Source organism: Salvelinus fontinalis, chromosome 11 (assembly GCF_029448725.1).
Source record: "Salvelinus fontinalis isolate EN_2023a chromosome 11, ASM2944872v1, whole genome shotgun sequence".
NCBI lineage: Eukaryota > Metazoa > Chordata > Actinopteri > Salmoniformes > Salmonidae > Salvelinus > Salvelinus fontinalis.
The window spans coordinates 22,963,738-22,982,332 of record NC_074675.1 but is presented as its reverse complement, the minus strand read 5'-3'; the positions used below and the strand labels follow the sequence as shown (position 1 = coordinate 22,982,332).

The window sequence follows — 18,595 nt, the reverse complement described above, 5'->3', positions numbered from 1 at the left end:
AACATAACGATGGTCATTATGGCCAAACAGTTCTATTTTTGTTTCATCAGACCAGTGGACATTTCTCCAAAAAGTACGATCTTTGTCCCCATGTGCAGTTGCAAACCTTAGCCTGGATTTTTTCATGGCGGTTTTGGAGCAGTGGCTTCTTCCTTGCTCAGCGGCCTTTCAGGTTATGTCGATACAGGACTCGTTTTACTGTGGATATAGATACTTTTGTACCTGTTTCCTCCAGCATCTTCACAAGGTCCTTTGCTGTTGTTCTGAGATTGATTTGCACTTTTCACACCAAAGTACGTTCATCTCTAGGAGACAGAATGCGTCTCCTTCCTGAGCGATATGATGACTGTGTGGTCCCATGGTTGTACAGATTGTACAGATGAAAGTGGTACCTTCAGGCGCTTGGAAATTGCTCCCAAGGATGAACCAGACTTGTGGAGGTCTACACATTTTTTTTCTGAGGTCTTGGCTGATTTCTTTTGATTTCCCCATGATGTCAAGCAAAGAGGCACTGAGTTTGAAGGCAGGCCTTGAAATACATCCACAGGTACACCTCCAATTGACTCAAATTATGTCCATTAGCCTATCAGAAGCATCTAAAGCCATGACATAATTTTCTGGAATTTTCCAAGCTGTTTAAAGGCACAGTCAACTTTGTGTATGTAAACTTCTGACCCACTGGAATTGTGATACAGTGAATTATAAGTGAAATAATCTGTCTGTAAACAATTGTTGGAAAAATGACTTGTGTCATGCACAAAGTAGATGTCCTAACCGACTTGCCAAAACGATATTTTAACAAGAAATTTGTGGAGTGGTTGAAAAACGAGTTTTAATGACTCCAACCTAAGTGTATGTGAACTCCTGACATCAACTGTATATACTAGTCAATAATAACCACACACACACTTTATGTACAGTTTACTATCAACTACACTCCTGAAAATGAATGAGCATACAGCTGTATACATGTTTTCAAGAACTCTCTGGTTTTCCCATCACCATAACGTTGAGTAATCCTGATTTCAATGAGCTGAGTACAAACGCACTACTCTCCTGAGGGTAGATCAGAGTGAGTGACAGGCAAGTGTTACTCACTCTTAAAATGCTCACACTTAAAGCCAGTTCTATTAAGCTGTCATATTGGTGAGACTCGTTGAGATATACGTGTCATTCGCTTTCTATGGTTGGTTCCATGGAAAATCAAATAGAATATAGAACCATGTCTATTTTACGAGCTCTATTTCTGTAGCTGGCATGAAGCCCTGAAGCGCTGATTCAGGTGCAGCTGCAGTAAGAGAAGGGTGGAGTCAGAACATAGCCGAGACCCAGTGATAGGGCAGCAGCTGTTCTGTGAGAGTAAAGGAAGCGGCGAGGGGTGCACAGCAGCCTTTAACTGTTAACCAATCACAGAGGCTTCAGGCAAATCATGACTAATTAAGCAAGTGATGGTCCCTCATCATCCAGAGCGAGAGGGAGAGAGGTGTACAGAGACGGACAAAAGTGAGGACGATAAAAAGAAAGAGAGAGAGGGACAAATAGAGAGAGACAAATAGAGAGAGAGAGGGAGAGAGGTGTACAGAGACGGACAAAAGTGAGGACGATAAAAAGAAAGAGAGAGAGGGACAAATAGGGAGAGACAAATAGAGAGAGAGAGGGAAAGAGAGAGAGAGCGAGACAGAGATACGTTTAGAGAGTGAGAGGAGAGAGTTTGAGTTCTAGCACACTCTCTGTGGCGGAGTCTTTGAAAAGGGGAGATGATATGGGCTTAGTCACGTTGTGTCATATCATAGATGTGAAGGCAGGGGACAAGTTTCTGACACCTCAGTCGTGGACGTTCACTTCAGACAGATGGCTCATCAATTGTAAAACTCTATACAGTTGCAGCGCAGGAGGAGATGGAGTAGTGTGAGTGTGTGGCGGAGCGAGGGGGAAAACAGCTGTTGAAGGACAGTTTTGTGGAGCTGAGGAGAAGGAAAGCATGCGGAGCAGACAACATCAGGGCTGACTGAGATAGTTTGGACTGGGAACCTCGGAGTGATGGTGATAACAGGATTGATAGACTTTATGGGGTCAAAGGCTTGATGTAGATGTGAGTACCTTTTTTGCCTTTTGTGCTATATTTTTTATTCTGTGTTTTTGGAATGTTCTACTCTTGTTAGAAATTCAAGTCCTCGAATACCATTAACAAATAGTGTAATTGATATAAACATGAAAAAAAAGTCTTAATAAAAAGATCTGCATATAATGGTGAAAATGGTTATTGGAAAATGGTGATATGATTCTGTATAATTATACATAAAATGGTTGTTATATCCAAATGTTCTACAGTAATAAACAACTAATTTGAGTTTTAAAAATAGAAAAAGCACACTATTGGTATACCAGAAGAAATAACATTTCAAAGACTGTCATATTAAAGAGAATTTATAATGACTATAATTACTTTCTTAATCAAAACAGATCAGGCATGATTAGTATCAAGACAATCTCTAATCAACCGTCGAGTTTGACATCAAAATACACCAGCTTCATTAAATTAAAACGAATAACAATTTTCAAAAGCTAGGGTGTCAAATTTCCATTCGCTTGACCATCCATGTTTTGTGTTACCTTTAAGTGGTAGTGCTTTCTGATCGGATGTGATCAGAAAGCACGACCTTAACAGGGTCTGTTGACGTTATATTCCTGTAGTTTATTTGAACCCTCACACATATCTGTGAAGAGTGCATAAATGTAGCCTTCGACCAATAAGACAGCGCACTACTGGCCTCCTCTGACCAGCCAGTGAGACTTGAGGGGATGGGGGGGGGGGGGGGGGGGGTAGTGTCAGATTATGTCTGTGAGATAAGATCCCCCCAGGGTGTCATGGTGCCCAAAAGGAAATAACCACAGAGCCTTAAAGCCATCGAAAACCCGCAGTTACTCATTTAGTACTGCCCAGACAATTACAGAATCACTCCACGCAGAAACGTAATTCATAGAACAGTTGTGCTCTATTAGTGTGAGGGGTGAAAAAGACCAGCATCCCAATTATATCTCAGTATTTCCATTTCTAAGAAACCAAGAGACTCTACCCTACTGAAACACTCTACCATGGCGTACTCCTACTGCCTCCTGCTACACACTACAGCACAGCCACGTGTAGGGCATACGCAGTATCATAACCTCTTGTTAATACAGTCCTGGCTCCGTTGCTATCTTCTCTAAACCCAACGCCACCACCCTTCCTAGTAAGCAGCTGTTGGCACAGTTGGTCGCAGCGGCTTCGGGGGCTTAATTTGGACCCTCCACCACCCAGGCCACCACCAAACACCACCCAGCCCCGTCTGGTGAGCTCTGGATGGGCTCCAACACAAGGATAAAGACCTTGTGTCAGCCACAACTGGTGAGCACATGTGCAATGGATATGGAGCGATAACATGGGCCAGGACAGGTGGTTAGCAAAAACACAGTTAAAGGGCAATAAAAACATAAAAGAGCCAATCACAGAGGCTTCAGGCAAATCATGACTAATTAAGCAAGTGATGGTCCCTCAGCATCCAGAGAGAGAGGGAGAGAGGTGTACAGAGACGGACAAAAGTGAGGACGATAAAAAGAAAGAGAGAGAGGGACAAATAGAGACAAATAGAGAGAAAAAATTCCATTCCGTTCAGTGCATTTTGGGGGGATATTGATAAACACAAAGTAAGATTTAATTTCTTATCTGTCAGACTGTCAGTAGACTATATAGAGCCGTCAATGAAACTGACAGATGGCACACCCTGGAAAACAGCAGTGCTTTTAATGGAAAAGACTACCCAGGTTACATAAACTACACATAATTCGACACCAGCACCTTTAATGAGCAGTAAACAAAAGATAAAACAACTTTCTTCCTTAGACAAGCTTTAACTTCTATTAGCTTCCCAAGGCACCACACTGTGCTGCTCTCTTTAACTGTCTCAGGTGTGAAATTACTTCCCTGACCCACCCTTTGACAACCATGTGTTTATATTCGTTAATCATCCATCACCTGCCACGACCCTGTCCAATTTAAACCTTCATGGAAGGAAGAGTAGAGAAAGTGTTGTTACATCTCAAATGGCACCCTATTCCCTATGTAGTGCACTCCTTTTGACCAGTCCTGCACTTTATAGGGAATATGGTGCCATTTGGGACACATCTTTAAGAAACACTCAGATTAAGCCCTCTATAAATCCATATGGCAGGCGAGCTACATGTTAGTTTTAGAGCACCCGAGCATCCTAATATGCCCGCCCGCCGTCTGGTTTGCAATCGTTTTGATGAACACGATCATTTCAGAATCAATGGGAGGTGCACCACCAACTTACATGCTATTCCTGGGATCATTGGTATGCATGCAGCCTCCAAGTCAAGATTCAATCAAGCCACGCTCTATTACATTCCTAAACAGATATTCCCTGTCAGATACCCCTTACAAACTCTATCTTCCATTCACGACTATTGATAGATGAAAATATAACCAGATATGTATATATATATTTTATGAGTCATATATAGAACTTACACCTTTCTCCAAGAAGACCTGTCAGATCTAGGCTAGCAGGGAAGGATGGAGGATGAGGTAATGAGGCTACTGGGACACAGACCTGTTGTGGCTGGTTTGGTGGCTCATTGTAATGGTTGGAATTAAATGAACGGAACAGTATTAAACACATATCAAACACATTGTTTCTATGCAATGTGTTTGATACCATTCCATTAACTCCATTCCGGCCATAACTATGAGCTGTCCTCCCCTCACCAGCCTCCACTGAAACAGACCATGCCCTGTATTCAGACTGACTGGCTGATACATGCTGCACATTATGCTATTAGGTTTTATTTGAGCGTTTGCCACCTGTTGCAGACACTTTCACAACATCTGTGGCCCCGCATCATTTGGCATGGACAGAGAAATGACATTTATATATCGTGGAGAAATCATCTCTCAATAAATCTCTCACAGACCCATGAGGATGCAAATGGTTCCTCGACTCATGCAAAACGACAGGCAGCTCATTAGCCAAGTAAATTAAATCCGAGGCCCCGGATCAGCATCGTCGTTATGACAAAGGACGTTTCTAGGATACCGACCGGCTCGTCGTCTGTGTGTGGAGACCGGAGAGACACACGTGTCCAGCTGTTGCCGCTACAGTAGTACTAAAAGACAGCCTAATACTGACCGGCAGACATCACACCACAGTAGGCTGATGATGTAAATGTTTTGATTTTCGCGGGTTGTTCGGCAAGGGTGACGTGTTTGATAAATGGCAGCAGCAGCACAAGTGGTGGTGTGGACTGTGACGAGTGGTGCTGGACGACGGCCACTCGGTCAGCCACGGCCCGACAGAGCGCGGCAGGAGCAGCAGCTATGGATGAAAGCAGAGAAATCCCTCGTGGAGCAGAGAGAGAGTGGGAGAGAAGAGAAAGGGGAAGAGAGAGACAGAAAAAAGGGATACGAGAGAGACCACAGAGAGAGGGGGTGAGAAAAAAAAACAGGGATAGGATCAATGAAAGGAAAGGAAAATATTGATATTGGAGGGAAAGGGTCGGGGGAGGGCGAGAGACAGAGAGAGAGAGCGAGAGATAGAGGGCAAATAGAGGTCAATACTCCTGGGGGTATGGTACTGGTATGGAGATGTGCACATACATAGGCAAACACACGTCATACACACTCCATTCCAAGTCCATTCCAGCCGCATATGAGCTAATTAGTGTTGACAGGAAGCTAACACATTACGCGTACACACATCTGCAACATAAAACGATTATCCCACAGAAATATGCTTTAAATACGATGTTGTATTCTTCTTCTTCTTTGTGCGAGACCAAACTTAGCGTGTGGAAAAACATCTTGTCCCAGGAGTCAATACAAACACCCAAGCTGACAATCACGCTATCCTCCTCTCCCAATAGTCATTATGTAGTCTCCATGTTAGCTGTCGCCTGTGGTCCCGCCTGGCTAATTGACAGTTCAACACACTGTACAAGAGCATGCAAACAGAGGATAACCATTATTTGGACTGACTGGTGGGAACGGTGAAAACCGGGAGAAGGGTAGTTATCTTGGCTTGCAGTTGTTATCTTTCTGTACATACTGTTAACCCCCACACGGATGTACGCACACACACAACAAACACACACACACAGACACAGACAAGCAAACACACACATCGACTACTCACGCACGCACATCTGACCCCAGCATGTCTGTTTCTGTTTTCTAATTCCGACAGCTCCTTGCCCCATCTGCTATTGTTGTCTCTAGTGTGTCCCAGCATGCTCTCTGGCCCAGCACTGATGGCTTCTGTGAACAGAAATGCTGTAAAAAATCTTTGTAAAGGCATTTAAGCAAGACAAAAGGAAATGTTTCAGGCTGTCTCCTGTTCAAGTATATCTCAGACACAGCTAAAAACACCTTCTTAATAAGCAGCGTCTGCTGTCAAAATTTGGCAGCCAGAAAAGGTTTCAGGCTAGGCTTCGGTAGGAAAACAAATTGACATTCAGCAACATAAGGCGTATATCTATATTCTGCTGTCTAGGCTGCTCGATTTCTCGCTTATACATCTCTCTTCATTGCTTTCACTCTTTTCCTCCTCTCCCGTACCCTATCGCTTCCCTCTTTCTGTTTCAGTGCATCCCTCTTTCTCTCTTGCCCTCTTTTCCTCTCTCTGCCCCCTCTCACTCCCTCTCTCTGTGCTATGGGCAAAGCTGGCGGGTGATTTAATGGTGCTCTGCTGAATGTTTACCCCCCCACACACACACATAAACACACACACACACACACACACATAAACACACACACACACACACACACATAAACACACACACACACACACACACACACACACACACACACACACACACACACACACACACACACACACACACACACACACACACACACACACACACACACACACACACACACACACACACACACACACACACACACACACATACACACATCCGCCAACTCCCGCACACAATTCTCTTCCACTCTCCAACCCAAGGGATGTTTTGCTGACCCGCCCAGGGTGACAGTCTGTCTGTGCACTGGCCCCCCTCTAACATCATAATTGGCAACTAGCAGAATAAAGAGCTGGCTTGGGCAGAAACGCACCATCATCCATTATTGATGACAAACCACAAACAGCATCAGAACATCAACCTAAGCCCTATGAGCACCACTCATCAGTGGCTGTCATGTAATGTGAAGGTGCAAAGTGGAGGTATATAATTACAGCATTCCATTGTTCCTTTTTAAGAAGAATATCCACCATGGATTAGAGCCGTTGACTAAAATGACTGCAATGGTCAGGGGCTATGTTGAGGTGTGTCGGTGATCATGTTGGCCTGTCCAGAGGTGTGGGGGAGTAGCTGTGGTTGCGTAATGTATTTTCTTACAGAGAGGGAGAAAAAAAATCAGCATCACCGAACAGCATCCCTGAACAATAGCTGGGAGAGAGAATAGAATAGGTATCCTTGTATGACCTCTCTCTAAAAGTTCACACATACAGTAATACAGATACACACAATGCCAGTGGAAAGACGTTCACACCTCCTACAGTATGTACCATTGGTACTGTAGTTAACCCTTTCCGGTCACAATCACAGTATCTGCAAGGAAATACTTGAAACTTGCAACAAAACAATACTTAACCTACATTAAAAAATAATGTATGTGCAACTTTTTTTGACAGGGTATGAATGCAGAGATTCAACGTAACAAAATTACGGTAACACAACAAGCAGTTTTATGGTTATCTAAAATATTTGCTGTTTAAATGAGGGCAGCAGAAGTGAAAATCTACCAATAGGTTCCTCAGTAGCCGCTACTGTAATGCATTTTCATGTAAGTCTAGTTCTCCCGACAAAATTCACCTGAGACTATTCACCTTGATAGTGGGATTTTGGTAGGTAATTCATCACAGTTGGGCTGTAATGGCACTTCCAGAGAAATCCCAAGGCAAATTAAACAGGAATTGGAGCCGAACAATGCCCAACTCTGACAGCCTGACAGACAGATGACAGACAGAGTGAGAGGGAGGAAAGTTGCTTTGACTATTGGGTTTTCCGACTGGGCACAGACATCAGTTCAATGTCTAGTTTTTATTTACATTTGGTTGAGCTGTCAATCTAACATGAATTCAACGTGAAATCAATAAAAAAACGTCACAATGGCATTGGATTTAGGTTAAAAGTTGGGTAAAAAAAATATGAAATGCCCTTATGTTGATCACTTTTTCCAAATCTAATCAGTTTTACAAATTGATTCAACATCACATATATTTTTGGGGGGTTGAAATGACGTGGAAACAACATTGATTCAACACATTTTTGCCCAGTGTGTTGTTTTGTGCACTGCAGAGTGGGTTTGCCCAGGGGAGATGTGGGGTTGAGTGATGATGGCTATCCACGTCTTCGCTCTGCTTCTTCAGTCCATTCCATCTGATCTGATAAACCTCAATAACTCCCACTTTATTTCTCTCTCTTGTTTTTTCCCCTTTGAGCCACTCTTGTTGATCTGCAAGCTCCCGCTTGGTTTGACATTTACGGCGGGACGCCGAGGCCGCCGACCACGCAGACAAATTACCTGCTACACAGCAGGCCTATGCAATGTGCTTGTGTGCATGCGTGTGTTCGTTTGCTTTCGTTCGGATTGCTCTTTAGAATTTAACCGAGATATTAAACACAGCAGTGAGCTTGAACACCCTTCCAGATCACAATTCAAATTTACACTACAGATCAAATTCAAAACAAGCAATCTGTCTCTGCTTGGGACAAACGCTTCTATTTGGCAACCTGTGGCTATTATCTGGAAGAGATCGCTGAGAAAGGAACATCATCAATATGATCACCAATGAATGCATCTGGACTGCCCAGATGTGAGAAGAAAATCCTTTTTGGACCAGAACCATAGGCACACAGAACATGACAAACTCTATTTGTACATAATGTGTCAACCTATTGGGCAAAAACGGTTTGAATCAATGTTTTTTTCCACATCATAAAAAAAAAAAAATGTGTTGACGTTGAATCAATGTGGAAAACTGATTGGATTTGCAAAAAGTAATTAACGTAAGAGAATTTCATGCTTTTTTCACCCAACTTCTCACCTAAATCTAATGACATGGGACATTGTTTGTTGATTTCACATTGAAGTCACATTAATTGACAACTCAACAAACAAAGGTAAATCAAAACTAGACCCAACCACTCCAAAATTGGATAAACAAAAACCACTGCTTTCATATCTCATCTATACAAGTGAAATGAGCTGGAACAGTTCGAGTGGGTCTTTTTGTAGCTTGTGCGAGCTCTCATGGGTGTCATGGCAACCCTCACCTGTTGCCGCGGAGAAAAAGACAGTTCCATATCACAGGAAAAACTGCGCTGATCTGGAGCACGCTCAGTGGGGAGACTGTGGGAAAACAAGATGTGTGTTTCAGCAACACGTGCAAAACAACAATTAGACAGGGAGGGAGGCTGCATATGATGACATCTGAATTATAGCTAGAGTTAAAAATATGCCACGAAAGAGGGAATAGTAATAAGCTTTCCTCGTCAAACGGGCCAGATTTCTGTATTTTGAAAGCTACATATCTTGAAAACTTGATTGCTGACATGCAAAACAGTTTGGGAATATATCAACAATAGACTAATGAAACAAACACCAACAGTTTCTGGGTGGAGTTTTCCTTTAACCCGCACTGATGTAAAAACACAGATGCCTACTGTACCATCACTTTGGATGAAAAATAGCAGAGGTCACTATGGGCTACTGAGTTGCAGCAGAAGCGGGTTAAAGAAAATGTGTTTTTCTTTTTTTTTACATCCCACCTCTTCCTCTTCCCTGGCAGGTGTGATCTGTGATGTTACTCAGGGAGATGAGCACGACTGAAGAGTCATCTCTATAAAAACATGGCTGTCACGGGTCTCAGCGAGGGGAAGCAGTTGGCTGACACACACACGCTAAACACACTGTGTCTAGAATCAGTGGTCAGGACACACATCCCGCTCTGCGCCTCTCCCGGCCTCACTTCATCAAGGTATGAACATCTGTCAGGGTTGTGAGGGAGTGATGTGATTATACACTTCCTTCTGTATTGATGGACATGATTTGCATGCACACACACGCACGCTCCCCTCTCTCTCTCTCACGAGCCATCAAACAGGCAAAACGTCAATACAGAACTAAGATCGAATCCTACTACGGCAGCTCTGACGCTCGACAGATGTGGCAGGACTTGCACACTATCACAGATTACATGTGGGTAAGACCAATAAACAGGTTAACATTAGCAAGGCCACGGGGCCAGACGGAATACCCGGATGCGTACTCAGAGCATGCGCTGATCAGCTGGCAAGTGTCTTCACTGAAATGTTACAACACATCCGCCACTCTGACCAGCAACACGATGGCCCCTCAGGGGTGTGTGCTTAGTCCCCTCCTGTAGTCCCTGTTCACCCACGACTGCTTGGCCGTGCAAGACTCCCACCTCATCATCAAGTTTGCTGTTGACACAATGGTGGAAGGATTAATAACAACGAGGAAGCCAAAAAAGAGGAGGTCAGAGACCTGACAGTGTGGTGCCAGGACAACAACCTCTCCCTTAACGTCAGCAAGACAAAGGAGCTGATCGTGGAATACAGGAAATAAAGGGGCGAGCACTAAAGAATGAACATGGTCACACACACCCACACAGTTGTGAAGAGGGCACAACAGGACCCCTTCCCCCTCAGTAGGCCTGAACAGATTTGGCATAGACCCTCAGATCCTCAAAAGCTCCACAGCTGCACCATTGAGAGCATCTTCAAATCAAATCAAATCCATTTTTATTTGTCACATACACATGGTTAGCAGATGTTAATGCGAGTGTAGCGAAATGCTTGTGCTTCTAGTTCTGACAATGCAGTAATAACCAACGAGTAATCTAACCTAACAATTCCACAACTACTACCTTATACACACTAGTGTAAATGGATAAATGAATAAGTGATGGTACAGAACGGCATAGGCAAGATGCAGTAGATGGTATCGAGTACAGTATATACATATGAGATGAGTAATGTAGGGTATGTAAACATAAAAGTGGCATAGTTTAAAGTGGCTAGTGATACATGTATTACATAAAGATGGCAAGATGCAGTAGATGATATAGAGTACAGTATATACATATACATTATATTAAGTGGCATTGTTTAAAGTGGCTATTGATACATCTTTGATCAATTCCCATCAATTCCCATTATTAAAGTGAGCTGGAGTTGAGTCAGTATGTTGGCAACAGCCACTCAATGTTAGTGGTGGCTGTTTAACAGTCTGAAGGCCTTGAGATAGAAGCTGTTTTTCAGTCTCTCGGTCCCTGCTTTGATGCACCTGTACTGACCTCGCCTTCTGGACGATAGCGGGGTGAACAGACAGTGGCTCGGGTGGTTGTTGTCCTTGATGATCTTTATGGCCTTCCTGTGACATCGGGTGCTGTAGGTGTTCTGGAGGGCAGGTAGTTTGCCACTAGTGATGCGTTGTGCAGACCTCACTACCCTCTGGAGAGCCTTACGGTTGTGGGCGGAGCAGTTGCCGTACCAGGCGGTGATACAGCCCGGCAGGATGCTCTCGATTGTGCATCTGTAGAAGTTTGTGAGTGCTTTTGGTGACAAGCCGAATTTATTCAGCCTCCTGAGGTTGAATAGGCGCTGCTGCGCCTTCTTCACAACGCTGTCTGTGTGGGTGGCTAATTCAGTTTGTCCGTGATGTGTACGCCGAGGAACTTAAAACTTATTACCTTCTCCACTACTGTCCCGTCGATGTGGATAGGGGGCTGCTCCCTCTGCTGTTTCCGGAAGTCCACAATCATCTCCTTTGTTTTGTTGACGTTGAGTGTGAGGTTATTTTCCTGACACCACACTCCGAGGGCCCTCACCTCCTCCCTGTAGACTGGCCGCATCACCGCTTGGTACGGCAACTGCAAGGCATCCGACAACAAGCTGCCCAGTACATCACTGGGGCCGAGCTCTCTGCCATCCAGGACTTCTATACCAGGGGGTGTCAGAGAAAGGCCCAAATAATTGTCAAAGACTCCAGCCACCCAAACCATAGACTGTTCTCTCTGCTACCTCACGGCAAGCAGTACCAGTGCAGCAAGTCTGGAACCAACAGGACCATGAACAGCTTCTACCCACAAGACTACTAAACAAGACTGCTAAATAGCTAATCAAATGGCTACCTGGACTACCTGCAAAGACCCTTTTTTGCACTAGTTCTCTTGCACTGACTCTACGCACCCACACTAGACTACCCACACATTCACACATACTTACACTGACACCCCACCACACACACACTAAATACGCCCACACACACATAACACTCGCACACATGCATACTGACACCACACACACACACTTTACACCACATACGCTGCTGCTACAGTCTATTATATGTCCTGTTGCCTAGTCATTTTCCTTCTGAAAGTATTCACACCCCTTGACTTTTTCCACATTTTGCCGTGTTACAGCCTGAATGTAAAATGTATTACATTGAGATTTTGTGTCACTGGCCTACACACAATACCCCATAATGTCAAAGTGGAATTATGTTTCAGAAATGTTTACAAATGAATAAAAAACGATAAGCTGAAATGCGTTGAGTCAATAAGTATTTAACCCATTTACTATGGCAAGCCTAAATAAGTTCAGGAGTACAAATGTGCTTAACAAGTCACGTGATAAGTTGCATGGACTCACTCTGTGTGTAATAATAGTGTTTAACGTGATTTTGAATGACTACCTCATCTCTGTACCCCACACATACAAGTATCTGTAACGTCCCTCAGTCGAGCAGTGAATTTCAAACACATATTCAACCACAAAGACCAGGGAGGTTTTCCAATGCCTCGCAAAGAAGGGCACCTATTGGTTGATGGTTCAAAATTAAAAAAATAAACAGACATTGAATATCCCTTTGAGCATGGTAAAGTTATTAATTATGCTTCAGATGGTGTATCAATACACCCTGTCACTACAAAGATACAAGCGTCCTTCCTAACTCAGTTGCTGGAGAGGAAGGAAACCGCTCTGGGATTTCACCATGAGGCCAATGATGATTTTAAAACAGTTTGGTTGTGATATGAGAAAACTGAGGATGGATTAGTTACTCCACAACACTAACCTAAATGGCAGAGTGAAAAGAAGGCTGTACAGAATAACAAATATTCTAAAATATTAACGTGTGGAAAAAGGCACTTTAGTAATACTGCAAAAAAATGTGGCAAAGAAATTGACTTTTTGTCCTGAATATATAGTATTATTTTGTGGGCAAATCCAACACAACACATCACCGAGTAGAAGTCTTTGTATTTTCAAGCATGGTGGTGGCTGCATCATGTTATGGGTATGCTTGTCATTGGCAAGGACTATAGAGTTTTTTGGGACAAAAATAAATGTAACACAGCAAGGAACAGCCAAAATCCTAGAGGAAAACCTGGCTCAGTCTGCTTTCCAACAGACACTGGAAGAGAATTCACCTTTCAGCAAGACAATAAGGCCAAATCTACAATGGAGTTTGCTAACCAAGATGCCATTGAATGTTCCTGAGTGGCCTAGTTACAGTTTTGACTTAAATCAACTTGAAAATCTATAGCAAGACTTGGAAACGGCTGTCTAGCAATTTTATTTTATTTATTTATTGAACTAGGCAAGTCAGTTAAGAACAAATTCTTATTTTACAATGACAGCCTACCGGGGAACAGTGGGTTAACTGCCTTGTTCAGGGGCAGAACAGCAGATTTTTACCTTGTCATCTCGGTGATTCGATCCAGAAACCTTTAAGTTACTGTCCCAATATGCTAACCACTAGGTTACATGCCGCCCCAAATGATGATCAACAACTAACTTGACAGAGCTTGAAGAATAAAAAATATATATATATAATGGGCAAATATTGTACAATTCAGGTGTGAAAAGCTCTTAGAGACTTGATGAGACCCAAATGAGACCCAAAGATTCACAACTGTAATCGCTGCCAAAGGTGTTTCTAACATGTACAGTGTTGACTCAGGGTGTTGAATACTTATATAATTGAGATATATTTGTGTTTTATTTTTCCTAAATGTTTAATAAATGTTCACATTTTTCTTTCTACTTTGACATTACAGAGTATTTTGTATAGATTGATGATAAAAAAAATACAATTAAATGAATTTGAATCCCACTTTGTAACACAACAAAATGTGAAAAAAAGTCAAGGGGTGTGAATACTTACTGAAGGCACACACACACACTCCACAGTAAACACTCTCCTCTCGCCTCCTCCCTAGATGTTAACTTCAGAGCGACAGTGCAGCCCGGGGCCTCCATAATCGACATGGTCAACGTGACGATGTCACCCAGCAGCAATGCCACCCCAGAGGGTCTGACTGAGGGAGGGCTGTTGGTCCTGGGCCAGAGGGAAGAGTATGATTACAATTACTTTGCCCTGGTGCTGGGCGTGCCCCTCATCCTGATCATCATCCTGGGCAACGTACTTGTGTGTCTGAGCGTGCTCACTGAGCGCTCCCTGAAGACTGCCACCAACTACTTCATCATCAGCCTGTCTGTGGCCGACCTACTGCTGGCTGTACTGGTGCTGCCCCTCTACGTCTACTCTGAGGTGAGGGAGGAGCGGAGAGTGTGTGTGTATGTGTGTGTGTCTGTGTGTATTTATGTGTGTATGTGTGTGCAAGTTGACTTTCCCTCCATGACCTCTTAAATTGAAGAAACACGTACACATACCCAAATACATGTCGTTTTGCTCAATTACCTGTCCTGTCTGTCTCGTCGTAGTTTAAAGTCCACCGCTGACAGGACTGACAACTTGTTAACCATGTGTTGTTGTTGTTGTTGTTGTTGTTGTTGTTGTTGTTGTTGCTGTGTGTCCCAGTTCCTGGGTGGTATCTGGACCCTGAGCACATACATCTGTGATGCTCTGATGACCATGGACGTCATGCTGTGCACGGCCTCCATCCTCAACCTATGTGCCATCAGTGTGGACAGGTGAGTCCTTCTGTCTCAACTTCACCTGGACACCATGGTAACACATGGCTGTCAGGTCACACTAGTTTTCAATAACACACCTGCCCTCTCTAACCTGTCGAGTTACGGTACACTGGACTCTGAAACATAGCAGCACCACATGTCCATCCACAGGGCACAAACTGGTGGAATCAACGTTGTTTCAATGTAATTTGTCAACATATTGTGACGTGGAATATACGTGGAAAATATATTGGATTTGAAAAAAGTCATTAACTGTTGTTTTGAGGGAGACATTTCTACAACAGGATTATGTCCTCATGGTAACCACATTTCAACATATGGAAACCTTGTATATAAACCTTGCATTTGTACCTTTAAAACAATGTCAGATCTTCAACGTTATACACACTATCAGAAGAAGAAAAACTATAGGCTGGGCAGCACTTCCTGGCTCCTACTAGAGAATTGATCTATCTACAGCTACCCTTTGGTCTCCCATCCAGGGTTTTAACCAAGCCCAGCTATGATATTTGTCACTGACTATTACCAATGTGCTATCGTGAGAATGATTTCTTAGAGATGTCCACTTAAAAAAACAAAATAGATTCACTGTTGCTATCGAAGTCATTACAAAAGGGTAGGTTTAGCAGAGTAAATAAAATGTGACCATAGTCTTATCACTCCAGATCATAAATTATGCTATTTAGGCCTACAAGCTATAGGATTTGCAAAGACATCAAAAGCTATCGCTTTATTTCAACCCAGAATTCAACAAAAATTAGACAATACAACAGGCCTAGGGTTTCAAGCTCTGGTTGATTTCTAATTGAATGATATTTAGTGGTATTGAATTGTGTGCTTGGTTGTCAACGCAACCAAATATCAACATTTGAAGGAGATGCATATTCTGCTTGGCTAATGCCATTTGTGCCACTGAATTAGTCTGCCTTTAATTCCAGTTTGTCTACAAATGAATCATTGATATGTTGGATTCACGTCTCCATCTCAACCAAAATCAAATTTAAAGAATAAGATGAAATCAAAAGCAAACTTTAAAGTGCTTTAAAAGATTGATTTTATTTTGTTCTATTCTTTGACTTAGACAAACTGGAATTAAAGCCAGACTAAGTTAGTGGCACAAATGGAACTATCCAATCAGAACATAATGTTGATATTTGATTGCGTTGACAACCAAACACAATTCAATATTACATTTGTAATACAGTAAATAGCCTAAAGTGAAGGCTATCTTAGAAACGAATGTAACTTTAAAATGAGTAACACATCCATAGCCACATTGAGGTTACTGTAACCATGAATGTATTCTTATGTAATCATATAAGGCGTGCATATCAAAATAGCATGGATAGGTCGTCGCAGGTCTGTGGAGATGATCACAATTTCTGTAATAATCTGTGCAGAATCTCGAACGGCATTGATCACTTGCACCATGTACTTTTAACGCAGTCTCAACTGCAATCCAGGTCATTTGGTTACGATGCACAGTGATAACACAATCATCTTTTCTATAAATAAACCACAAATCAGACATTGTTTGGCATTGGAATTTGTTTGGGCCTTTAGATGGTTGAAAGCATCGGGATAACACAACGGATATTCAACTAACTTTCGGCTGTCTTTTTGAGTGGGTGAATATAGGTGGTAATGTCTTTGATCGACGTGTCAACCAAATATTACCCAATTATCCACGTTGGAATGACATGCTGTGCCCATTGGGCAGTCTCCAGTGTGATTTGAGTTAACAAAGAATTGCAAAGAACTACCACAATATCTCTGAATGATTAGTTTGAACAAGGAAAAGATTGATAATGCAAGCTTTTCTTCAAAAACTTTCTTCAAGAAATACCCTGTGTATACTCTTTATTCCCACTTTTGAAAGGAACAAAGAGAGTCATTAAAAACACCAAGAACAATATCTCCAACGTGCAAGTTCAGCATGTCTTTCTAATATCTGTAGCGAGCCCTGTCACTCATAGTAATCCCTCAAATCATTCTGCCAGACTGTGAGAAGAGTGTAGCGAGACCATTAGCAGACATCACACAGTGAATGCTAACTGATGGCTGTGGTCTATAGGAGGCTAATGGAACCGTAGCTCTGGAACCCCTCATCGACTCAATCATCAATGCCCAGTAATTACTCAAAACAGAGAGAAGAAAACTCACGCCAACCACCCAGGGGACTCTACCCCAAACCACATCTAAGGGCTTAGTGTGACCGAGAGTTTCTAAGGCAAAGGAAAAACAAGCCGACTGTAAAATATAAGATGGGCATTAGGTTCCACACAGCACACACTTCCTGTTAGTTAAATGTTATATCTCTAGTGGTGTGCGGCTCATGTGTCTGACAGGTTCTATAGCATTGTGGTGTTATTACATTTCTCAATGTAATAATACGACATGGTATCTAATCAATAGATTGAGATGAATTGTATTTATAAGACAGGAGAAGCAGGGTAGAGCCAGGTTGTGGGGGTGGAATAGAGTGGAGTTACAAATTAAGGTGAATATTATTGTAACTTCATCTGTGGCATTCCAGTGCTTCCATATCTAAGTTTACTTTGAACCTGTAGGACCACAGAACAGCTTTGAACAACTGAGTTTTTTCAAATGTTTCCAGAACAGCCACTATGTCCTCTGAGTACTTCCCTGCTGTGTTGGCCTGTTTGAAGCCCCTCCATGTTAAATTTATGTATTTTAAATGTAGACTATGTCATTCGCTTTGATCCGCGTCTCTGCAGGTACAGTTGAAGTCAGAAGTTTACGTAAACCTTAGCCAAAAACATTTAAACTCAGTTTTTCCACAATTCTGACATTTAATCCTAGTAAAAATTCCCTGTTTTAGGTCAGTTAGGATCACAACTTTATTTTAAGAATGTGAAATGTCAAAATAATAGTAGAATAGTAGATAGAATGATTTATTTCAGCTTCTATTTCTTTCATCACATTCCCAGTGAGTCAGAAGTTTACATACACTCAATTAGTATTTGGTAGCATTGCCTTTAAATAGTTTAACTTGGGTCAAACGTTTCAGGTAGCCTTCCACAAGCTTCCCACAATAAGATGGGTGAATGTTGGCCCATTCCTCCAGACAGAGCTGGTGTAACTGAGTCAGGTTTGTAGGCCTCCTTGCTCGAACACGCTTTTTCAGTTCTGCCCACAAATTTTCTATGGGATTGAGATCAGGGCTTTGTGATGGCCGCTCCAATACCTTGACTTTGTTGTCCTTTAGCCATTTTGCCACAACTTTGGAAGTTTGCTTGGGGTCATTGTCCATTTGGAAGACACATTTGCAACCAAGCTTTAACTTCCTGACAGGTCTTGAGATGTTGCTTCAATATATCCACATAATTTTCCATCCTCTTGATGCCATCTATTTTGTGAAGTGCACCAGTCCCCCCTGCAGAAAAGCACCCCCACAACATGATGCTGCCACCCCCGTGCTTCATGGTTGGGATGGTGTTCTTCGGCTTGCAAGCCTCCCCCTTTTTCCTCCACACATAACGATGGTCATTATGGCCAAACAGTTCTATTTATGTTTCATCAGACCAGA

The 18,595-nt window shown here is 42.6% G+C and overlaps 1 protein-coding gene across 3 annotated transcripts in view; it reads left to right on the top strand.

Annotated features, from left to right (window-relative positions):
* Positions 1-1,365: 1,365 nt before the first annotated feature.
* LOC129865308 (D(4) dopamine receptor-like) overlaps positions 1,366-18,595 on the top strand; it is a 28,586-nt gene continuing 11,356 nt past the window's right edge. For 2 of the 3 annotated variants that reach the window (XM_055937982.1, XM_055937984.1), the window contains exons 1-4: positions 1,366-2,092; positions 9,870-10,058; positions 14,328-14,659; positions 14,930-15,042. In XM_055937982.1, coding sequence (XP_055793957.1) covers positions 14,375-14,659; positions 14,930-15,042 — 398 coding nt within the window. In that variant the 5' untranslated portion in view covers positions 1,366-2,092; positions 9,870-10,058; positions 14,328-14,374. The remainder of the gene's footprint in view (positions 2,093-9,869; positions 10,059-14,327; positions 14,660-14,929; positions 15,043-18,595) is intronic. The other variant, XM_055937983.1, reaches the window with a different exon arrangement.